We start from the raw sequence: 25462 nt of genomic DNA, 5'->3' as shown, positions 1-25462 counted from the left end.
TTGGACAGAACCAAGGCATTGCATGGTCCTCGGACCCAAGCCTATGGGGAAACCAAGTACGAAAAAGAAATCTTACAAGTTTTGGACAGAACCAAGGCATTGCATGGTCCTCGGACCCAAGCCTACGGGGAAACCAAGTACAAAAAAGAAATCTTACAAGTTTTGGACAGAACCAAGGCATTGCATGGTCCTCGGACCCAAGCCTACGGGGAAACCAAGTACAAAAAAGAAATCTTACAAGTTTTGGATAGAACCAAGGCATTGCATGGTCCTCGGACCCAAGCCTATGGGGAAACCAAGTACAAAAAAGAAATCTCACAAGTTTTGGACAGAACCAAGGCATTGCATGGTCCTCGGACCCAAGCCTATGGGGAAACCAAGTACAAAAAAGAAATCTTACAAGTTTTGGACAGAACCAAGGCATTGCATGGTCCTCGGACCCAAGCCTATGGGGAAACCAAGTACAAAAAAGAAGTCTTACAAGTTTTGGACAGAACCAAGGCATTGCATGGTCCTCGGACCCAAGCCTATGGGGAAACCAAGTACACAAAATAAAAACCATAAGTTTTGGACGGAACCTAGGCCTTGTATGGTCCTCGGACTCAAGCCTATGGGGGAACCAAGTACACAAAAGCACCATCAGAGTTCCCTACTTCCCAGTCGATTGCTCGGATGGATTAGTTAGAGATTATCAGCTTTGGACGGTATCCACGCGCTTATCACAGAATATTCAACTGCTATCCCAGTTAGTTTCCTAAGTTTGATTTACTATGAATTATCGATATATTGCCTGGTAGTATTGATAAATTGGAGTTAGTTAGATTATGTTTTAAGCTATTCTGCTCTAAATATTTTTGAAGAAACACACACATGAGGCACACCCATTCACAAAGTAGTGTTGTCAAAGGAACAGTATCCAAAACAAGTAAAGAAATTTCCATTTTTACTAAAACAAAGAAATAGTACAGCGTACAATGAAAAACTGGAATCAATTTGTGTCAAAACTCACTACATAACCAAAAAGAAGGGAAGATACAAGAGAATAAAATAAAGCTGAGGAAGTAGATCGGAGAAGAGGTTGGCTACAGCTCCAAGACCTTGTTCTTCCCCAATGCTTTCACATGCCCACAACTCAAACAGCAAAAGAGACCCAACTTGAGCCTGACACCGCTGAAGGAAAGGTGCAGGGAGTTGGAAGTTGAGGGGTTTTCTCTAAATATTTGCCTGCCACAAGGCAAAGGCGCTGATGGCGGAGAATCTTTCTTCTGACACACCAAAATTCTGGCATGAGCAGAACCTGCTTCGGATTTTGACTAAAAGAGGGAGAGATACCCTTCCCCCTCGGTCGAAATGGAGTATTCTCCTGAACTTATGCTTCCTGTGCCCATACCTTATCATGTTGAGTCTCATGAGGACACGGTGCTTCTGCGGCGGAGAGATTTCTTCCTTCCCAACCTTCGCCTCAAACACGTTATGTTGAGAGAGGATAGCACTGAATGTAGGAATTGTGATTTGGGAGGAAACTGAAGGAGCTGTGTGTATATAAAGCAACTCTTTCTCCCTCATATTTATTTGAAAAGACAAGGTGGTGGCAGTCAACTCACGCAGCGTCCCAAGGATCGCTACAGACAAAATGGCTTTGGCCCAACTTCCAACGTCAACTGCAACCACAAGATTAAAGGAGCCTCGCAGAGACGCACCTCGAACACTGGGACATCAGAAAGTGCCGCGTGGACAGAGATTGCATAAATACCTCTTAATTCGGGGGGTAATTGAATTCGCGGCCCAGGCCCGCTTTGCGTGAGGGCCCAGGTACTGTGGCCCACGCCGAGCAATAGTCGTTGCCGAGGACAACCCCTGCTCGGCACCTTGGGAAATGCCTGATGAAAGGGAGAATTTGAACTCAAAAAGTTTTGGACAGAACCAAGGCATTGTATGGTCCTCGGACCCAAGCCTACGGGGAAACCAAGTACAAAAAAGATATCTTACAAGTTTTGGACAGAACCAAGGCATTGTATGGTCCTCGGACCCAAGCCTATGGGGAAACCAATTACAAAAAAGATATCTTACAAGTTTTGGACAGAACCTAGGACTTGCGTGGTCCTCGGACTCAAGCCTATGGGGAAACCAAGTACTCGGACGGGAAAGTCCTCGGCTCGAGTACTGTAAAATGTTAAGGCCAGTACGTTAAGATGGCAAAATGACCCCCTAATTCAATAGCCTAAGGAAACTGCTCGTTTAGCGGATGACATGTCCTCGGATAGTTATTCCTTACACCATATCGAATACTCAGTCCTCATCTTGGCTAACATTGAGGTAAGTGTCGTCCCTCCCTGGTCGGCATTGTTATGTTAAGTAATTCTGTTAAAGTTATGGTGGAACCTTTTTATTAGCAAATATTTTGGCCTAAGTTGTCGTTGATTCAAATGCTATACTATTGTGCCGAGTAGTGTTTGCAAAGTTATTAAAACATATAAACAGAACATGCGAAGTAGAATAACAATAACTTTTATTAATATGAGAGATTATTACAACGTACAAAGAAGGGCTTAAACAAGCCTATACAAAAAATGAATTGCTAAAAGCAACAATAGCATCCGCAATACAGATCAGTAAACGGTCAGGTGTCTTTTAAACTCGCCTTCAACGTCTCTCCAATCTCTGCCTCAATACTGCTCATATCAGAAGAAGAACCTTCTTTAGAAAAAGATGAAGGAGAAGGAGAAGGAAGAAGAATTGGAACACATGGAAGCACTTCAGCAAGCTCTTGTCAGCAAGGAGCGCAAAGGAAAAAGAAGATGGAGGACATGAGCAGAAGATGGAGGAGATGAATAAAGAAGATGGAGGACATGAGTAAGAAGGAGGAAAAGAAGAGAAAAGAGATGAAAAGAAAAAGAAAGGAGCAAAAGAGGGAGAAGGGGAATCAAAGGATGGCGCCAGTGAACAAAGAGAGGAAGAAGCAAGGGCATTTAGTCCCTGCCTCAATCCTAACTCTTAGCACACTGGAGCCATATTAGGTATGCTCATGAGAGAGCGGGTGGAGATGATAATGGAGGTTTTCGACTCAGTCACACCGAAAGTGGGATGTGACGAGTCCCTGCTTCAGATTTTGGCTAAAAGAATGGGAAGGCAAATCTTGAGTCTCCGCCATCCCTGTCCCGACCGAGCCATCTCAAGTTTTGTTAGGACATGGCGTTTCTGGGAGAGGAAGGGTTTATTCATGGCAGACTGCTATGGTGGATGTATCATTGGATAGGGAATAACCAGATGGAAGAAGCGAACTCTGAGAAGGGCCTGAGGGATTCAGATATGAGAAAATCGCCTTTTGTCTTCTCTCTTTATATAGGGAACGAAGAAAAGGATATACACCGCGTTCAGATTCCCAGGGAAATCTATAAAGAAGAACGTGCCGTTTCGTTCTCCCACGCCATCAGTAACCGTTAGATCTGGGAGGTCTCGTAAATGGGAAGATATTAAAGGCACGCTTCAGATAACCAAACGGCATAATGGCAACGTGCGCAAATTGAGGGAAACGTCTTGTAGACCGGCGCATTCCTCGGGGAGGTGAAGAGTCACCAACGTTGATCAAGGGCTGAATTGAATGAACCGCAATAAAAGCTTGATATTACCAAAACCCACCTTTCCAACCAAGACGTTGGACAGCAGGGTTTTGAGGGACTAATGTGGGACACAATAGTTTGTGGGCTCGGCCCGCTCGCTTATGGGGAGTCCACAGGCCCCAAACTGAAGGAGGCCAGGGCCCAAGCTCAAAAATAGTAAGCCCAAAGTGGCCCGAAGATACAACCGAGGACAGCTTAGTCCTCGGCAGACCCAAAATCCCATTGACAAAAGTGGAATACAAGCAAACTTAAAAGATCAGAAAATATCTCGGGGAAATAGTCTTTAATACCCTTCATTGACATGACATAGCACCTAACAGAACCTGATTTTTAGGCTTTATTAACCATCCCCAACAATTCTGGGATTAGATTGACGGGACAAATATCAGTCCTGGAAAAGTTGACCCCACACGTGGACGAGGGACAGCGAACGTAGGCTAGTATAAAAGAGAAGATAAACTAATCAGAGGGGGGGTCCCATCTCACTTCTTGGGGAAAAACTCCAGGGATGAGAATGACCGGACAATATAAGTGCTCCACCACAAAAAACCCACCTCCGGGTAAACGGAGAAAGGCATTAGTGCTGCTCGGACATGATCCGAGGAGTCCAATCCTTCGAGATACAAAGTTGTAGGGCTTGGATATCCTGACCGTAGTCCTTTCTTACCTGAGTTCCCTAAAATCCAGTTTGGACCAACGCCCTGTGACCAAACGCTAGCCTTTTAAGCCCACTCTCTACAAATTTTATTGTGAGGGATCTTTCGCGTGCGAGTCCAACGTCCTTGTTGGGCCGTTTGAGAAACGTGTCCTTACACTAAGCAATAGAGATTAAAACTTAAACTACAAAGAGAATGGTACACCGTTAAAACAAATGCAGTAGCTTCCTAGTTAACAATATGGGAAATACAATCTATTATATCTTTTAATTAAGCTCTAAAACAATCCAAGTGTTATGAATACTGTGCAAGAATGTCTGTTGAAAACTCCAATCTATCTAACTTGTTACAACCATCTTTGCATCTTCACTGATGTGCCCCATCTGTGATATGTTTTCTAGGACTTCACAGTGCATATATAAAAAAGTTGATAATAACAATTAAAATTTGTGACTATCTAAAACATTGCCAAAGCATTAGGGTAAACTTTTAGAATTGATTTAATAGCTGGAATTAAAAAAAAAAAAAATCCTTGTAATGAGCACCACATATAAAGAAAATAAATCTAAAGTTTCTAACCACAAAATTAAACATTAATTTTATGCATGCTTGCATGGGATCCATATAAAGAGTATAAAAGAAGTGACCAAGGGAAAAAAAAATCAACAATATATGCACAAACTTCAAAAGATTAGGCAGAGTACAAAAGGCTTTGAAAAAACTGCAACAAAATACATATAATAGATGACTGAAGCTAAGCAAGTTCATGTGCCACCTGATTGTTTTCTAAGATTGAAACCATGGCAAGCCATGAAAGATGTTCTGTATCATGTGTACAAGAGGCCCAATTGATTCGTTGGTTTGACCACTTGAAAAAGCAATGTGCTCCTTGCTCTTGGGCGAAATAGATTTCTACTTCTAGTGCAAAAGCCTCCTTTTGTTTTCTAAATAGAAATAGATAACTTGGTTTTCTAGTTTCAGAATAATTCTAGCAATAGAAGAGTTCTAGATATATTTGGAGATATTTATGATTTTAACATTTCAGATTGGTTAGCCTTCATTGAATTGTTCTTGGAGATAAATATGATTTTAGCATTTCAAATTGATAAGCCTCCATCAAATAATTCTTTATGATCTAATCTAAAGTTGTTGATAAACTTGGAGACGGAAAGAAGAGTAAAAATTATTGATAATTCATAAAAATTAAAATTTTTATCAACTTAGAAATTAAAGGAGAAAAAGATAAGGACAAAAAAAAATATATCTATTTTTTGATTTTAGGGTTTATTGATAACATTTTAAATAGACATAACTGTTACAGTTGTAAATCAAATACAACTTTTTTTCATTACTTAATTTGTCATATTTATCCAAAAAATATGTATATATCTATTCTTAAAATCTAAAAATTTAAAAAAATTTCTGCAATTTGGAGCCACCATTTGGCGCAATCACGGTATCCAAATCCAACTTTTATTATATACAATATGATATGATATGATATATATAATCTACTTCTGATTTTATCTGATTTTAATGTTTTCTTTTTTGTTAAAATTCGGATAGAATTTATTAATGTCATAAATGGAATTTATTGGACCCATAATTTTGATGACATGGACAATTATATCACCAAATTTAACTAGATAATGTGGCAAATATGGAACCACATCACTTAAATTGCATCATAATTTTCTGTTCTATTCTCAATTCTTTCCTCCCTCTCATGCCTCGCCAACACCCAACACTATCGGTTGCACCATCGGTCATACTGCCACTCCCCACCCATCAAAGAACCGCTAACCATGCAACAAAATTGTGGTAGCTAAAGAGAGAGTGAATCAATGTTAGCTCAAGCCATCCTAAACCACAGTTCTATAGCAAATTGATCCCCAACTTTATGACCCTAGTCCTACACACATTGAAACAAGAAAAAATATCTTCTCACAAGTAAAAGAATAATTCAAACTAAAATTATATGTGAGCTAATTTCAATGGCACGTAAGTAACTTCCATAAAAATTTTAACAATAAGAGTAACATTTAAATCAAATACAAATTAGGACTAAAGTGACTTCTAGCCTTGACAAGACGTGGCCAAATAGTAGTCATCGGATAAAATTTAGATATTGTACATTAAGTGCACTACATTAAATTCCTTAATTAAAACCCTTGATTGCATTGACAAAATGTTTGAATTCAATGAGAATCTAATACTCCACTTACCTAAGTTTTAGGTTATCATAAGCCTCCAATATATATGTCAAATTTGCCAGCACCGATCACTAAAGCTTGGTACAAACACAAATCTTTGAAGATAAAAAAAAATCTTTTGAAAAAAACAAAAAAACAACAGGAATCATCGAAAGCTACAATAATTTTCCATTTCCAACAAAAGAAAAACAAAACATAAAAATATAATTACAGACTGATCCAGGGAGAATTTTGATCTTTTACATCAGATTGAGAAGTCGATCTCTGTAAAAATTTAAAGACCATTTGAAAAAAACCACATCAATACTCCCATTAACCAAGTAAGCAAGCAGTATAAAGGAAAATGAAGAATGAACTTGATCCATATTTTTTTGATAAAAGAGAACTTTTTTAAATTTAAGAACTAAAACAGATTCAAGACCAGCTAATATTTTTCCAAGAAAAGAAAGACCTAGAGGGTCAAGAAAGCAACACCAGATTTAACAGACATTTAAAATGACAACGTTATGGCAATCCTACACAACTCTTGCACCTTGAAATTAACTCTCTAGTCAGCTTCAGCAAAAAGCACTATACGGTTTTCTGTGTCTATCAGAAGTTTCAATCTCATATTGGTTATGGCCGTGATTGACGTAACAAAAATCTCAGCAACTCTGAAAAACAAAAAGGTTTTTTTAATAAGACGGCACAGAATAACAATCAATGAGTTTTTTATCCTTAGGCCCCTGCATCTTTTTATAATAGCAACTCACATTGATTTCTAATTAAACCAGGAAGCAAAATAACGATAGTAACAAACAAGTAACTAAATTAATTATGACAAGTAATTATTAGTTAAGATAACAGATTTAGTTAGAGAGATGTACGTGAAGTGGTTCTTAGTCTAGCTGTTGCCTGTTAGTGTATAAAACTTTGTATAAATAGGCTGCTTATGCCTCAGTTAGAAAATTTATCTACTCACTCAGATATTTTTATATCCTTTTCTCACTGTTCCTTTTTTTTTTTTTTTTTTTTCTCAAACAATATTTGGTAAAACCTTGAAAAATAGTGTGGTTTCTGTCAATTGAGTGTTTGGACAACACTGGTTTAAAATTGCGATTTTGGTTACGAAATACCAAAATGGACTTAACCATGCTGTCATGGTTATCTCGTCTTTTTTAATGCAATCAATAATAATAATAATACTCAGAGATTCACAGAAAGAACTACATTAATATGAACCGGAAAGAAAATATATATTATAATGTTCAAAACCACAATATCCGTACTAACTTGAAAACATAAATAATAAAAATATTGTTTACAATCCACAAATGGACCAAGCTATGTCACAAATAACTTTCATTATCTCATCATGTACATTCTCTATGTTTTCTTGACTGCTATTGCTATAGCATTGCTTCCCAATTTACCTAAGTTACACTCATCCCACCCAAAGCCCACATCCTCCCTTTCATGTATTCTAATAAAATTATGTAAGACACAGGTAGCAACTACAATATTTCTTCGGTCCTTAATGTCATATAATGGCATTTAATTCAAAACTCTCCATCTATTCTTCCACACCCTAAAAGTTCACTCAATCACACTTCTAAGTAGTAAGTGAACTTAACCAAACCTCTCTTTCTATCGCATTTCCTCAGCCACCTCACTGGAAATAAATACGGTATATCTTCCCCTCATAGGGTGTCAAATATCAATTCATTATGGGGTATCCAACATCAACCAAATAAGTTTTTTCTTCAATGTATCCCACTTATGCATGTGACATTTCAGCGTGCAACACTATATGCTAGCAGGTGACATTTCTACTGCTCAAGTGCATATGCCCTATGGTTAAAAATTATTTTCCCATGACTCCACATAACAAGGAAATGTTAACTGGTCCAACTTTAACCAACACAGAGATAACAAAAAAAGAAATAATTCAGAATTGGTTTTGATACTTTCTAACTATAATGTTGTTACTTATGCACAGACACGGGTATGGTACAACGGCACGAGCAATTACCCCATATAAGATGAAGTTTGAGAAGTTTGATCTTGGTTAGCCATTGACAGAAACACAAAGCTCCGATACCATATAAGAAAAACAGAGAGCTAGGGAAGAGAGAAGATAAGCTAGAGAGAAAAGATTGAAGAATGAATTTCTGTAATTGCATTGATTCATCAAAAACTAATTGTACAATGTATATATACTAGAACTCACACGAGGAAGCAAAATATCTAACTCTTAACTAACTCCACATTATACGGATCCACTCTAAACAACCAATCCAACCAATTCCAGTATTACACGTGACCATCTTTACATCTTCTAATTAACTTAAAGCTAAACTACAAGTCGTATACTAGCACTCAGGTATCTCAGTCGTTTAGCAAGCCTCATGTATATTCTTCCAATACTCTGTTCCATTGCTCTGCCTCTCTGCCTCTCTGCCTGAGCTAATTCTTCAAACATTCTTCACTTCAATGCTTGCATCTGTCTTCTTCTTCTTGTTCTTAACTGTGCCTTTATCCTAACTTTGACTTCTTGATTCAAGATTGGGAGGAAGACATCAGTTAGAACACTCTTAGACTGGAGAGAAGCCTTGAGCAATTTTACACCCTAACAATAAACCACACAAATTAAGGAACAAATAATTATTAATTATATTTAGATCAGCAAAATATCACATCTTCACATTGAAATAGGCACAATTCAAAAGCAAATAGATGAAATCCTTCATTCCTTCTTCAGAAAAGAAATAGTAGAAGTAGAGTCATTTTTTTGGTTTATTTGTCATTTATTTTAGTCTTCAATTGTGGAAAGTAAAACATACTTTCCACTGGATCAACGAGTGGCCTTTAAGGGGAAAGAGATCGAGGGAATACAGTTTCACATTTTTTTTTTCCTAAAAAAACATAATAGACCCTTTGACTTGACTTATAATTAAGTAGTTCACGGTAGACATCATGAACCATTGAGCTACATGGACTTATAATAATTGAACTCTTTCTTATACAGTATTATGAAAATTGGAACATATATGGTTTAGAAATTGGGAAACGAATATATAGCTAAAACTAATACCTCAGTAAACTCAGTTTCAGAATCTTATTTTGTTTCTCTCAAAAAAAGAAAACATCTTTATTTCGCAATAATTCAATTCTCACCATAACTAAAACGAAGAAATAAATAAAATAGAAGTAATGGATTCATTCACAGAAAATTAACATACCTCATCCATGCCAAAAACGATTACTTTCTCCTCAAGAGCCCCCATTTCCTTGACATTAAACTTGTTAAGCAGAGTGAAAGTAGAGGTGGTGGACATGGGTTTCACCTCCAGATCATCCATCACCATGTATTTAACCCCTTCTTTCACATACCCTCTCATTTTGCTCGGTGGGTCTACGAAGCATAGCTCGTGTACCATTACTTTCTGGCACAAGGGACAGATTGCTGTGGAGTCATAAGCCACTTGTAGGTCACATCCTGAGGAGGCTCTAGGACACCTATACAATTTCCTGGATGTCGCAGATGATAAAACGTTTGGCATTTCGAGTTGGAGAGGGACTCCAGAGATGTCTACTTTGGCTTTCAGGAGAGTCTCCTTGTCCACGTTTGGTTGAAGGTAATCATCAATACAACGTAAATTGTCAATGCTCTCGTAAATGTTTCCGAAGCTGCCCAACATTCCTTGCTTTTCAAAAAGCGGAATGAAAGTGCCGAGCGGCAGTGCCAGAATGTGAAGGAGGAAATCGATGAATTCCTTGCCCGCTTCTGCAAAAAGCACTCTTTGGCTTTCTGTATCTATCAGAAGTTTCAAACTCACACAATTAGTTTCTTCCATGGAGACTCAGACTCTGTATAGCTCTCTTTAATTTTTTTTACAAGTTTTTGGGACAAATGATATAATATGTCATCACCAACATACAGTAATGGAGAGCTTATGTACATGTTGCTTGGCAGACCATACTTAGACCTTAAGAAATCTCGAATAGTACAATGTATAAAGGAAAAGTAGACTAATCACTTTGCTTTTCTTTACGAGAAGAATTTAGGAAAGAGAATCTGTGGACAGCCACACATTCATCGTAATTATGTGTTGATTGTGAATAGAAAAACAAAAAACAAAAAATGTAGCATCATATACAAAATGTGAAATAGCTTGTGACTAAAGCATTTTTTTTTAAAGAATCACAATTTCTACTATTGTTATTCACGTCACAAATTATTAACCTCGGAGAGAAAGTAATGAGTTTTTGTGTCAATCTACCGCAGAGTATAGTTGTATTAAAAATTGTGATTTTTTTTTTCGTGTTACAGAATTAAATCAATTATTGTAAAGAAATTGCGGTTTAACATGATCTCAGTCATGATCCAACATCACAACTCACAACATGTCAAGTTGTGATAAAAGAAAATTGACAAAAAATTTCGTATATTGTGAAAGACTAACCTTTGTTCTTTTTCTTTTATAAAGTCATAACTTTTTTTTTTTCTTTTGTAAAACCTTTTATACCTTTAACCCTTTCCTTAGTTTTAGTGCTATTTTCTTTTTTTGGGGTCATTAGTGTGGACTCATCCACTAATCAATCCTATGACACGTGATGACTTGTATTATCGGAGCCTTGATGGGGTTATCATTGTGGGCACAATATATTCATTGAAGCATCACTGCTCGAATTGCTTAATTCCTGTCAAGTATCATGTGAAGCAATATAAGAAATTTTACCACCAATGCATACCCCCGCAATGGTAGTTTTATCCCTTTTGTTGAAATATTGAATTTCATTCTTGATAATGCATATCCCTTTACAAATGCAAAATAGTAGGCTAATGTGCAACTATACCCCCTAAAATTTGGAGGTTTTTGAATTTTATATTCTGAAATTTCAAAATTTGGATTTTACCCCTGACGCTATATTCTGTTTGCATCAGTATCCACTCCATCTATATTTTCCGTTAAGTGCCACAAAAAATATTGCCATGTAATATAATGAAAATGACATAACATCATTTTATTGGATAAACTAAAAACATGTGACAAGCTTATGTGAAAAAAAAAAAAAAAAAAAAAAAAAAAAAAAAAAAAGGGAACGATGGAGTGACTATTAATGCAAACTGAATATAACTTTAGAGTACTATAAAATAATTCTGAAATTTCAGAATGTAAAATTCAAATACTTCAAAATTTAAGGGTGTAGTTTGCGGTTTAGCCAAATAGATAATATTATTCACACAAAAAAATACAATATCCAGTAATTTATTGCAAAAAAATTTAAATGTTTTTTCCCATTTCTTTCTCTCTGTCCTCTTTGTTGTTTGACACTCTCTTGCTTTAGTTGCTTTTCTTTTTTCTTTTGTCGCTTGTATGTATAAAATAATATTATTTTAATATGATAAAATGGAAATGAAACATGAGACGATGTTAATTTTGTAAAAATGATTATATAAAATAGATACAGTAATTTTTTAGTGATGCAAAAAGTTTTTTTATTTTTTTTTTATTTTTTGCATTTCCAAATCTAAATGCTCTAAAGTTAGCATTTGCCCTCTGAAAAGCTACCAAATGCACTTTAGCACCAATTTTGATATAAGTAATAAGAGCATTCACAATAGTGTTGCCAAAATAACTTAAAAGTTATTTTAGCACACAACACCTTAAAAAGTGCTACTACAACAAAGGTGTCAAACTCAAAAAATTTTAACACTCAACTATTATACCATCTCTAGTATCTTATTGTTGCTGAAAGTTATAAAAATAATGTTAATTTATTGGTTCTCTCATGCGTGCCTCATGTCTTTTTCTCTCTCCCTTTTGCTTTCTCCTTTGTTTCTTCAATTTTATCACCCATGATCTGAAGCCCAGCCCTTCTCCCCTTCTCCCTCTTGACCCGTTTGGTAGCCCATTTCAAGCGACCTTTTGAGCATTTTAAATACACTTACACACATTTCCACTTACTTTTTCACCCACACGTATATCAAAAACACCCAAACAACATTACTCAAACTCCTCTACCAAACACCCCCAGACTCTCAACCCAAATGGCTTTCTTATCCATCTTGCATCCTAACCAAAGCCTCTCTCTTCTCATCGTCTCTCAAAAATTTCATACCAATTTCTATACTCTCATCTCTCTCCAACTGAAGTCACCGAACTCAAAGCCTCTATCTTCTCATCGTTGTTCTTGTGTTTTGGATTTGTGGGATTGGTGGGTGGTGGAGGTTTGCTGGGTTGTGGGTTTTATAGGTTGTGGGTTGCTGGGTTTCGAGGGATGTTTGGTGGAGATGGTGGTGGTGGTGGGTTATAGGAGTTGGTCATTTTGTTGGTGGTGCGATTGTGACTGGTGGTGGTGGTGGATTATAGTTGTGGTTGATGCAGGTGGCAGTGGCTTGTTGTGGTTGGTGGTGGCTATGGGTTGCAATGGTGGCAGTGGATTGAGGTGGCTGGCGGTGGCAATGGATTGTGATAATTACAAATGAGAAAAGATAATGATAAACTCTAATCTTTTGCTATGGCATGCAATCTAGTGTTGGTTGTGATCTTAGCTTCATCATCATTTTTAATTACTTTGAATTTATCTTCATCTCCATCTATTGACTTGGAAACCTAAAGTGTAGCAATAGTAGTTATGCTAACAGCTTGTATGGGGGTGTGTGAGAGAGACAGAGGGAGGGATAGAGGAGGTGGAGAGGATGAGAGATGAGAGAGATTTTAGGGTGAAATAAAATTGTTGGGTTTATTATACTTATTTTATTGGGTTTTTTATATTATTTTAATTTGTCGTGTGTTAAAATAGAAACTTTGATGTTGAATATATTGTAAAGTGAAGTGTTAAAATAGATAAAATAACTTTTTGAATTGCTAAAAGCTAATTTTTTTTTAACTCTTTTGCTATGAATGCTCTAAGGAAACTAATGGCTACTATTCCACCAACCAATGTGATATGTGGAGGAGAATTTAGGGAAACACCACAAAACTACAATGCGGAATGACTTAAGAAACAAAATACATATACTTCGAGATGATAACTCTTGAATTTACAAGGGTTGCTTGAATTCAAAAGAAGAATTTTGAAATCCACCAAAAATATAAAGAGCAAACTCTCTCTAAAAGTATTATTGATAAAAAACTGAATTTCCTAGGAGGATATAATGTGTTTAAATATAAAAAGAAAACCTAGAAAATTAACCCTAATTTATTCCTATGGCGACTTGGAGCGCCAAAAAAACCCTAATTTGTGTTAAGCACAAAATTAGGCTAAAAATAGAAAAATTTAACAAAAAAAAGGAAAATTTAAGAAAATTATAAAATCAAATCCTATAGTTTGTAGGAGACTTCCCAAAACAAACAAGATCTTATCTTGTCTTTTAAACTAGAAGTTATAACAAAATAAAAATACCTTAAAAAAATGGAAAAAAAAAAAAAAAAAAAAAAAGACTAATTAAATGCCTAAATGAAGGAATTTACTCTAAAAGCAGAGTAGATCGTAGCCATAAGGTGATGAATTTTGATCCTCACGATGTTTCCTTTTGAGTCACCAAATTTCACATGATTTCGTCATTGGCTCCAATAAATTTTACTAGTATTATTCTACTTCCTAACCTTTTTGCATGTTAATTTATGACAGTCTCTATTCAAGGAAAATTTGGGATGTTCCTACATTAGGTAAAAAGTTGTGCCTTGTATCCATTTTCCAGTCTATTATTTAGCTTAGCTCCGATTAAAATTAAATTTCTAACTCAGCCACTCCAATCTATAGTCATCTTCCAGCACCTCATTGATGAGGTCATCATAACTCGATGATATCAAAAAGGTGATAATTAACAGAAACTTACATATACTTGCATCTCATTTTGATGAAACATAATGCTGCTTAACTAAGCCAAGTGAGTGAGAGAAAGAGAAAGAGAGAGAGAGCATATTACCCTTTACATGCCACACAAGACATGACTAACATTTAAAACTCCTTTTTTTTTTTTTTTTGTGGTAATTCAGCTTAAATTCATTGGAAAAAAAAAAAAAAAAAAAAAAAAAAAAAAAAAAAAACCCAGAGCACATAGGAAAAATCCCAAAACCGAAGAAGCGAAAAACTAGCGTAGGGAACCTCCTTGCTACAGCAACCAAATTACAAATCTAACTACAATAATAATAATAATAACAACATTATATTTGCAATGCCACAGAACACTTGTCATGCACTTAGGTCCTATATTTGACTTCCTGTTTCAACTTTCATTCTCAAGAGAAAAACATCATTCAGAACCGTATGTTTCAACTCCCATTCTTGGGAGAAAAACATCTGTCAGAACAGTCTTTGACTGTAGAGAAGCCTTGAGCAATTTCACACCCTAGCAATAAACCACATCAATTAAGGAGCAAAACAATAGTTAATTATATTTAAATCTTTGAAATATTAAATTTTCACTTTGAAATAGACATATTTCAAACTGAAAATTCAAAATAGAAAACAATGACACTTTTTTTTTTTTAAGATGAATGGGTGTTAAGGGGAAAAACATAGGCGATGCAATATTTAATATTTCAATATAAAATAGAGTTTTTTTTTTTAAGAAGAATATATAAAATAGAGTTAGATGATAGCATTTGAACATATTGATTCCATAACAATTGAACTAATATTTAATTGGTTACCCCACTAAAGTTTAGGGGTTTTTGAATTTTAGAATTTAGATTTTACTTCCTAAATTTATATTCGTTTGTGTCGGCATCTCTTTAGTCCATATTTTTCATTAAGTGTCACATAAACTTATCACATGTGTTTAGTTAGTCAAATAAAATGATGTCACGTGGCATAATGAAAATGATGTGGCATAATGACAATGATGTGACATCATTTTACTGGACAAACTAAACAAGCGTGATAAACTTATGTGACACTTAATGAAAAATATAGATAAAATTCAAATTCTGAAACTTTATGGTTTATGGTATAAAACTCAAAGACCTTTGCTTTAGGATGGTAGTTTTCACTATAGAATATTTAATATACTATAATAAGTTAAGATCAAATGAGAATTGACACACAAAACATGTATGTACCGGCTAGAATTAGACCCTTTGATAATTAAGTAGTTCACAGTAGACATACATCATGAAACATTGAGGAACATGGACTTGGGACTGAGACGGATCAGCAATCAATTCAAAATTTTCGTTTGTTTCTTAATATCATGGTTTAGAATTAATGAATTCAAAGAAAGCCTTTAATGACTAACAAAATTAACAAGATTGAGACTAACAAAATTAACAAAATTGAAGATTATCAACAAAATAATTATAATAAATAAATTAATAACATACCTCATCCATGCCCAAATAGACCACTTTCTCCTCAAGAGCCGCTGTTTCCTTGACATTGAACCTGTTAAGCAGAGTGATAGTACTAGAGACGATGGACATGGGTTTCACCTCCAGATCATCCATCACCATGTACGAAACCAGACCTTTCACGTAGCCACTCTCACTGAAGGAGTATTTATTCGTTGCGCTTGGTAAGTCTACGAAACTTACCTCGCAGTTCATAACACTCTCGCACCAAGGACAGATTGCGCTGAAGTCATAAGCCACATATTCGTCACAGCCAAGGCTGGAACTCGCACACCTATAGAATTTAGTGGATGTGGATGATTCAATGTTTGGCAATAGGAGAGGGACATCATCACCAGTAACATCAGCGATGTGTACTTTGGGGTTTAGGATAGTCTCTTTCTTCACGTTTGGTTGAAGGTAAGCACTACTTAAATTTTCAATGCTCTTGTAAATGTTATGGAAGCTGCCCACAATTTCTTGCTTTTTGAGAAGCGGAATGTAGGATCCGACCGGAAAGACCAGAATGTGAAAGAGGAAGTCGATGAAATCCTTGCTCGCTTCTGCATAAAGTACTCTTCGGCTTTCTCTGTTTATTAGAAGTTTCAAACTCACATTGGTTTCTTCCATGGACTCTGTCTAACCTTGTTTTTTTTCGAATACACTGACTGGACAACTTATGTTCATGTTGCTTGGCGGAACATACTTAGAGCTTAAGAAATCCAGGGTTGAGATCCTTGAAAAAAAAAAAAAAAGCGAGGAATAGTGAACCACGGTTCATTGTCAGCGAGGACTTGGAAAAGTGCTGATTGTGAATTTGTGACTAATCTCTTTGCTTTTCTTTTTCTTCCATGTACGAAAAGGGTTTCGCAAATTCTGTAACTTTTTTTTTCCGTTTCTTTTGCAAATATAAAGTATCAGCACGTAGATCCTTTTGTAAACCTCTTTAATCTTTTAGCCAATTTTAGAGAAAAATATTAAAAAGAAAGAGAAAAAAGCTTCCTTTTAGTGGAGAGGGGCTGTTATTGCATGCTCTAGGAGCGTACTCAAATATGACTGAACACCCACCTCTCATGAGGCTTACCCCTCTCTGAGTGGGAATAATTTTCCATAGTGAAGAGGCAAATAAAGCAATAGTCTAAAAACTATTATAATATATATATATAATATTAGGAAAAAGTTTATATCAAAACCAGGAAAAATTCAACAAACTGTGTGGCAGTTACTAGTGGGAAGAAAGTAATTTTAGAGTGAGCTCATATTAGAATCGGTACTACCTAAAATTTGTTGTGAAATTGTTATGAAAATTTTGTGGAGCTAAGTTACATAGCATTTACTCCTTAGTTTTGTATCAGTTCAGACGCCTCTCTCTGTCTCTCTCTCTCTCTCTCTCATTAAAATCCTTATCTTTTTTCGGTTTGAGCTTCATCACCACTGCTTTATCGCACCATCACCGTCCTGATAAAAATAAAGATTAATCGAGATAGAATTTTGATCTTTTACAACTACCTCTTTCTTTCTCCCTCCAACCAAGATTGAGACGTCGATCTCCATGAATGTTTTAAAGACCATGTAAAAAAAAACCACATCAATACTCCCGCTAACCAAGCAAGCAAGCAATATAATGTAAAGGAAATTAAGAACGAACTTGATAAATTTTTTTATTTTGTTAAACGAGAACTTTTTAAATTTCAGGACTAAAGTCTAAAACAGATTCAAGACCAACAGATATTTTCCCAAGAAAGAAACAACCTAGAGTTTCAAGAAAGTTACATATATCATGCAACACCAGATTTTACTGACATTTAAAACTTCTTTGCAACAAAATAACAAAGTTTTGGCAATCCTGCACAAATTTGGCACCTAGAAATTAAATCTCTAGGTTGACTTCTCGTTCAGACTTCAGGAGGAAAACATCAGTCAGGACACTCTCTGACTGCAGAGAAGCCTTGAGCAATTTCACACCCTAACCAAAAAAAAAATCCGACAGTTGGCCAAGATAATTGTTTTCCAAAAAACGTAATAGAATATGCACAGAGAAAGAAAGAGAGCAAGTAAAGACCAACATACCTCATCCATGCCCAATTCAACCACTTTTTCCTCAAGATCCCCTAATTGCTTGACATTAAACTTTTTAAGCAGTGTGATACTAGAAATGGTGGACATGGGTTTCACCTCTAGATCATCCATGATCATGTATGTAACCACCCCTTTCACGTACCCTCCCCCACTAGAGACAGTATTATCAGAGGTTGGTGGATCAACGAAACTTACATCGCGGGTCATAGAACCCTGGCACGAAGGACATAATGCACTAACATCATCAGCCACATATCTGTAACAGTTGTTGTTTTGGTGCCTAGAACACCTAAAGAATTTCCTGGATGTCGATGATGATTCAATGTCAGGCAATAGGAGAGGGACCTCACCAGTACCACCAGAGATGTGTACTTTGTGCTTCAAGAGAGTCTCTTTGTTCACATTTGGTTGAAGGTAAGTAGTACTTAAATTTTCAATGCTATCATAAATGTTTCCAAAGCTGCCCACCGTTCCCTGCTTTTTCAGAAGAGGAATGATAGTTCCAAGCGGCAGGCGGAGAATGTGAAAAAGGAAGTCGACGAAGTCCTTGTCAGCTTCAGCAAAAAGCACTTTGTGGTTTTCTGTGTCTATCAGAAGTTTCAATGTCATATTGGTTACGGCCATGATTGACATAGAAAAAACCTCAGCAACTCTGAAAAACAAAAAGGTTTTTTTAATAAGACGGCACAGAATAACAATCAATGAGTTTTTTATCCTTAGGCCCCTGCATCTTTTTATAATAGCAACTCACATTGATTTCTAATTAAACCAGGAAGCAAAATAACGATAGTAACAAACAAGTAACTAAATTAATTATGACATGATTATTAGTTAAGATAACAAATTTAGTTAGAGAGATGTGAAGTGGTTCTTAGTCTAGCTGTTAGTGAATAAAACTTTGTATAAATAGGCTGCTTATGCCTCAGTTAGAAAATTGAGCTACTCACTCAGATATTTTTATATCCTTTTCTCACTGTTCTTTTCTTTTGTCTCTCAATATCTTCTTTTCTCTCAAACAGTATTTGGTAAAACCTTGAAAAATAGTGTGGTTTCTGTCAATTGAGCGTTTGGACAACATTGGTGTAAAATTGCAGTTTTGGTTACAAAATACTAAAATGGACTTAAGCATGCTGTCAAGGTTATCTTGTATTTTTTAATGCAATCAATAATAATAATAATCATAGATTCACAGAGAGAACTACATTAATATGAACAGGAAAGAAAATATATATTATAATGTTCAAAACCACAATATCCATACTAACTTTAAAACAGAAATAATAAAAATAATGTTTACAATTGACAAATGGACCAAGCTATGTCACAAATAACTTTCATTTTCTCATCATGTACATTCTCTATGTTTTTTTGACTGCTATTGCTACAGCATTGCTTCCCAATTTACCTAAGTTACACTCATCCCACCCAAATCCCACATCCTCCCTGTCATGTATTCTAATAAAATTATGTAAGACACAGCTAGCAACTACAATATTTCTTTGGTCCTTAATGTCATATAATGGCATTTAATTCAAAACTCTCCATCTATTCTTCCACACTCTAAAAGTTCACTCAATCACACTTCTAAGTAGTAAGTGAACATAATTAAACCTCTCTTTCTATTGCATTTCCTCAACCACCTCACTGGAAATCTTAAATATGGTATATCTTCCCCCATAAGGTGTCAAATATCAATTCATTATGGGGTATCCAACATCAACCAAATAAGTTTATTCTTCAATGTATCCCACTTATGCTTATACTTCATCCAACAATATTCCTCACCAGTAATCTTTTTGAAAGCTGCTTCAATATTCCTCCAACCCACTTTATTAAAGTGGAAGTGTACATCGATTACCCTTAAAAAGCTCATCCACACAGGCTTCACAAAAGATTGTAGTCTATTGTGGTGTCCATTGAGCTCAGCGTTTGAGTTATTTTGGGATGGGATTCAAAGTCCCCTTTTTCTTAACCATCTGTTAATGTTGTAGCATGATGCTGGTAGTAAAAAAACTTGTAATCTGATAAATAATAAACTTGTAGTATGATATATCAAGGTTCTGTTTATCCTTTTAGCTCTATATGTTGACAAGATCAAAATGCACCTAGACAATATCTGTTATTAAAGTCTTAGTAATGGCCTAATGGGATAGTGTGATTCAAATATTCTCACACGCTGTGACAGCAATCATTATACTGAAATATATCACTCATTTGGAATAGCTATAAATCTAAGCATCACCCACATCCTAGAATCCAAATGAAATATTTTTCATTATTCAAAATTCTGTTAAGGTCCTCAGCAGGAATGAGTAGTTTTATTCAACTTCTCCATTCAAGAATCGGTGTTCAAGTAAAAAAAAAAAAACATGCAACACTATATACTAGCAAGTGACATTCTACTGCTCAACTCAAGTGCATATGCCCTATGGTTAAAAATTATTTTCCCATGACTCCACATAACAAGGAAATGTAACTGTTCCAACTTTAACCAACACAGAGAAAACAAAAAAACAAATAATTCAGAATTGGTTTTGACACTTTCCAACTATAATGTTGTTACTTATGCACAGACACGGGTACAGTACAACGGCATGAGCACTTTTTGAAAATTATAACACCATTTCGACATGGGTACGGTACAACGGAGACGAGCAATTTTTGAAAAATTATAGCACCATTTCAACGTGAATACGGCACCCTAAATGAAGTGTCTATAAATTATGACATTAATGACGAGAAGAATCTTTTAATATGGTTACAACCTCAAATTCAATTGAAACATGTAAAAATCCCCAAATCAATTGAAGAAAAAAAAACCCTAAACTATAAATTTCAAACAAAGAAACAAACAAATCATATGATATAAATACAAAAACTAAGAAATAATGGACACAAAGAACACATGAAAGCCACAGCGCATTAGCTCATTCACGAAAATTCATGGATTAATTGATCAATTTTTTATAGAAAGTTGATGAGGATCTTCAAAGTGAGATACATACTTACAAAAGCTTTGGAGTGTGAAGCAGAGAGAGAGAGAGAGAGAGAGAGAGAGAGAGAGAGGCTAAAAGCTAAACGGTGAATCTGCGTACTGTGCTACTCACTAAGCACACGGAGGAAACAAATAAGTGAGAGAGCAAAATAATGAGGGAGGGTTCAGGTTTATATAGTAATTGGGTATTTTGTTATTTTGTAGTTCGGTGAGGGTATTTGTGGCAAATCACACTTATATAATCCGCTTAATTTTTTTATTCCTCTTTCATTCACTCTCTCTCCTCTCTACTGTTTGACACTCTAGTCTCTAGCTTTGGTTGTTTTTTTTCTTTTTTTCTTTTGTTGCTTGTGTCAATTGTGTGTATAAAATAATATTATTTTAATATAATAAAATGCTAAAAGATGTAGGATGTTTTGTAAAATAGATTGAAAAGTTATGAATACAATCTCTTTCATGGAAAAATGTTTATTTCTTTTTTTTTAATATTTTTAAAAAACACTTACATCATATTATCTATTATATACTCTGTTTTATTAAAATATTAGTTTTTTTAAAAAAATTAATTGTTTATCTTTCTTTACATACAACAACCAGTCTCTACTCTCTTCCTTCACCCTTGTAATATTTAAAATAATAATAAAAAAATAAATTCAAAAGAAATAATGCAGGTGTAAATTTATACCATTATTGTAATAAGTTTGCAAATTTACACATATTTAACTTGATTAATATAAGTGATTTTGGAACTAAAACAAATAAAATTAAGCATTTTTTCTACTTTGCATTGACAGATGCAATTAGTCTCAAACAAGAGAGTAGGATACTGAATTATTGCGCCCCATTTTTCTTTCACAAAAGTTTTTTAGCACTCACACTTTTAAATTTTAAATTTTTTTCTTTCATTTTTCAATGATTAAAATTAAAAGATACTTTTTTTTTTTGGTGGGTGGGTACTGCACTTAATCTCAATTCTCTCTTTTTTTCTTTTTTTCTTTTTATAAAAAATTTTAGGCTTTTTTTTAATAATAGTTTTTTGTAATCAAGTTGTAAGCTTTCCTATTCTAGAAGCAAAGAAAGCATTTCTAACCTTTTTCTCCAAAAAGAAAAAAAAGAAGAAGCAATCATCACGAGGATTTATTTTTCTAAAAACAAATTATAAAGCCTCTTTACTTTTAATCCTTTTATAGAGGCCAATAAAGCTAGTCCACAATAAAATCACAAACAGACGGGAAAGCTTTTGTGCCAGTGGTATTGAAATCAGATGCAGTATGCAATTACTCAACAGTTCAATCTCAACTATTAATTAAAAAAATGTTAAGAGAAAAATTAAAAGTAAAAAAAAAAAAGTAAAAAGCGAAAAAATTTTGTGAGAGAAAGTAGGTGATATGCACCCACCGGACCCTAATCCGCGCTAGAGTGGGAGAGGGCCCCGCTAATACGTCAGAGCATGCACGATAAAGAAAAAAAAAAGAAGAAAAGTTAAAAGAGCACAACTTTTAATGCATAATGGTGTCTGTTAAGCCATAAGAGCAATCCCATCATTTTTTTTTTTTTTTTTTTTTTTTTGGATATACGAAAATAAGGGTTAGCTAACTTATATTATTTTTTCCTAAAAAAAAAAAAAAAAAAAAAAGCTAACTTATATTAGCCTCAGGCAAGACGCTTAGAAATAAGACTTAAAATTAATTTTTGTAGATTCCAATGAATGATTGCTGGCTGTAGGAGTCGAACTTAGACGGGTTAGGCAAAGGGAAAATTGGATGGATGCATGGGTAATGCTAGCACATATAAAATGTCACAATTTGCTACAATTTATTATGTGTTGAGATGTGAATGATAAATGTGTGTTCTCATATGGATCCCACATGGATTCACCATCATACTTTTACCGTTTACAATTCACCCTATAGTAAGTACTGACAAAATTTATGTCATTTTAAGTGTCCATATAGGTGCATAGATTTAAAACATATTTTAATTATAAAAATGGCAATAAATTTTTTCTAAAATGGTATCATAATGATACCCATCAATAGGATCATTGTACGAATAAATAAATAAATTACATTTTGACCAATTAAGTCTAAAATTCATTTACATCAGGTCATGTAAAATTATGTAAAAATATATGGCATTATTTTTTTTTTTCCCTATTTTAAGTATGAAGGAAGAGAAAGCATGATAATTGTTGTATATGAAAGCCATAAAGCATCAGTCGGTTCATTCACAAAAAATTCATGGATTAATCTATTTTTATAAGACTTTGATGTGGATCACATGAGATACTCACAGGAGATTTGGAGTCGAGTCACTGTGAAGCAGAGGCACACAAAGGAAAAATAAGAGATAAAGATGGAGGGTAGGTTTAAACATGTTGAGGATTCTAATGATCTCATTCATCAAACCAGTATGAATTCAAAATCTGTAGAAGTCTATCCTTATCCTTAGTTTGATAAGTTAAATTGTTCCTGATAATCAGATCGTATCTTTGGTGATGAAGTTGTTACAACTTACAAGTCTTCAATTTTCAAATGTGTGATACATGTAAACATGATGTTACTACAATTGATAAGGCAGAACATAATCCTTTATCATCTATCATGGTATGCCACGTGTTTGATTTTTTTTTTTTTTTTTTTTTGTGATAATCCATAATAAAGGCCAAGTAATAATCAGTAACGTTTTGGCTCCCAAAGTCAAATTCTTGATTCCATTCCTGAATCTAATGCGAAGGAGAATGAAGAAAAAAATTCAATACATATTTTTTTTTTATTAAGAGAGAACTTTTTAAATTTCAGGACTAAAACAGATTCAAGACCAACAAACATTTTTCCAGGGAAAAAAAAAAAAAGAGTTTCAAGATAAATAGGAGTATTATGCAACACCAGATATAACAGAGATCTAAAACTTCTTTCCAACAGAATAACCAACGTTTTGGCAAATTCCACACAACTCTTGCCCCCAATAAATTAAGGGTCTGTTTGTATTCAGCTTCTGCGTTTGAAGCTGCGTTTTGTTCCTTTTTTTTTTTTTTTTTTTTTTTTGGTTTTCACGCGTTTTGGTTTTCACGCGTTTTGCGGTTACTGTTCATTGAACAGTAACCGCAAATATTGACTTTCTGCAGTGAACAGTGCATATATGTACTGTTCACGGACCCACAAATTTCATTTTTTATCAATTTTTTCATTAAAAATGGGTCCCACAGCACTATTCACACATTTAAAATTTATTTTGCTACAGTGTTTTCAGTTTTCAGTTTTCAGTTTCAGCAAAATAAGTTCTATCCAAACACACACTAAATCTCTATGTTGACTTCTTGTTACAACTACGGGAGGAAGACATCAGTCAGGACACACTTCGACTGTAGAGAAGCCTTGAGCAATTTCACACCAAAAAAAAAAACATGGATAAAATGTAATTGTTTTCCAAAAATCCATTTCCATTAAATAAATAAAAGAAAAAATTTTATTAACATTGTACCAGCAATGTAAGATTTACATCGTAAACTAAACAAATAAGTATAGTGTTGTACACATTTGTTTAATCTACTATGTAAGATTTAGAATATGCACAGAAAGAAAGAAAGAAAGAAATTAAAGAAATGAAGTAATGACCATCATACCTCATCCATGCCCAATTCCACCACTTGCTCCTCTAGAGCCCCTATATGCTTGACATTAAGCTTGTTAAGCAGAGTGATACTAGATATAGTGGACATGGGTTTCACCTCCAAATCATCCATAATCATGTATGTAACCACTCCTTTCACGTACCCTCCACCACCAGAGAGGAGCCCGTATTCGTTGCGCTTACCTTCTTTCTCATAGAAGCCTAACACGAAGGACACTTTGTGTTGGAGTCATCAACCACATATGAGTAACAACTATAGTTATAGATTCTAGAACGCCTACACAATGTCTTGGATGTCGATGGTTCAATGTTTGGCAATAGGAAAGGCGCCTCACCAGTACCACCAGAGACGTGTACTTTTGTGCTTCAAGAGTCTCTTTGCTCACGTTTGGTACATAAATTTTCAATGCTATCGTAAATGTTTCCAAAGCTGCCCACCGTTCCTTGCTTTTTGAGAAGAGGAATAATAGTTCCGAGTGGAAAGCAGAGAATGTGATAGAGGAAGTCGATGAATTCCTCGTCTGTTTCAGCAAAAAGCACTCTATGGCTTTCTGTGTCTATTAGAAGTTTCAAACTCATATTGGTTACTGCCATGATTGACCTAGTGAAAACTTCAGCAACTCTGAAATCCAAAAGGGTTTGATTAATAAGATGAAAAAACACGTATTCGCATCCTAAAGTATCCATTTGAGTCATAATAAACTAGTATTTCAAAGGTTGGTTTGGTTGAGACTTGGAAGGATAGAAAAGTGAGAGCATAAAAAAATGTAAAAATTATAGAATATGTTTTGATTTTCTACCTATTTCGTAGAGAAGATGGAAAAGTAAAATTATATGATTTGAAATTTTGAATAAATTTTGCTAGTAAACCCCTTTGGAACAAGAGTAATTCCTGCGTGAGTATGCTTCCGTAAACCCTAGCCTTTTGATCCGTTTTATGTTATAT

The 25462-nt window shown here is 34.9% G+C and overlaps 2 protein-coding genes across 8 annotated transcripts in view; both read right to left on the bottom strand.

Annotated features, from left to right (window-relative positions):
* LOC126697403 (uncharacterized) overlaps window positions 1-25462 on the bottom strand; it is a 60845-nt gene that overhangs the window by 28232 nt on the left and 7151 nt on the right. Inside the window, exons 1-3 of one of the 7 annotated variants that reach the window (XM_050394393.1) lie at window positions 20894-21047; window positions 17880-18540; window positions 14579-14830 (exon numbers count right to left, since the gene is read on the bottom strand). In XM_050394393.1, coding sequence (XP_050250350.1) covers window positions 14735-14830; window positions 17880-18521 — 738 coding nt within the window. In that variant the 5' untranslated portion in view covers window positions 18522-18540; window positions 20894-21047 and the 3' untranslated portion in view covers window positions 14579-14734. Of the gene's footprint in view, window positions 1-14578; window positions 14831-15803; window positions 17776-17879; window positions 18541-20893; window positions 21048-24508; window positions 25139-25462 lie in introns of those variants that run through there. The other 6 variants (XM_050394391.1, XM_050394392.1, XM_050394395.1 and 3 more) reach the window with 6 other exon arrangements.
* LOC126697399 (uncharacterized) lies at window positions 8625-10419 on the bottom strand. The gene is made up of 2 exons (XM_050394383.1): window positions 9711-10419; window positions 8625-9097 (listed from the first exon to the last, which is right to left on the bottom strand). Exons 1-2 carry the CDS (start codon window positions 10323-10325, stop codon window positions 8954-8956), a joined length of 759 nt encoding a protein of 252 aa, XP_050250340.1. The 5' UTR covers window positions 10326-10419; the 3' UTR covers window positions 8625-8953.

The sequence above is a fragment of the Quercus robur genome, chromosome 8 (assembly GCF_932294415.1).
Source record: "Quercus robur chromosome 8, dhQueRobu3.1, whole genome shotgun sequence".
Taxonomy (NCBI): Eukaryota; Viridiplantae; Streptophyta; class Magnoliopsida; order Fagales; family Fagaceae; genus Quercus; species Quercus robur.
The sequence above is the reverse complement of the archived record's forward strand: the minus strand, read 5'-3'. Positions and strand labels throughout refer to the sequence as shown.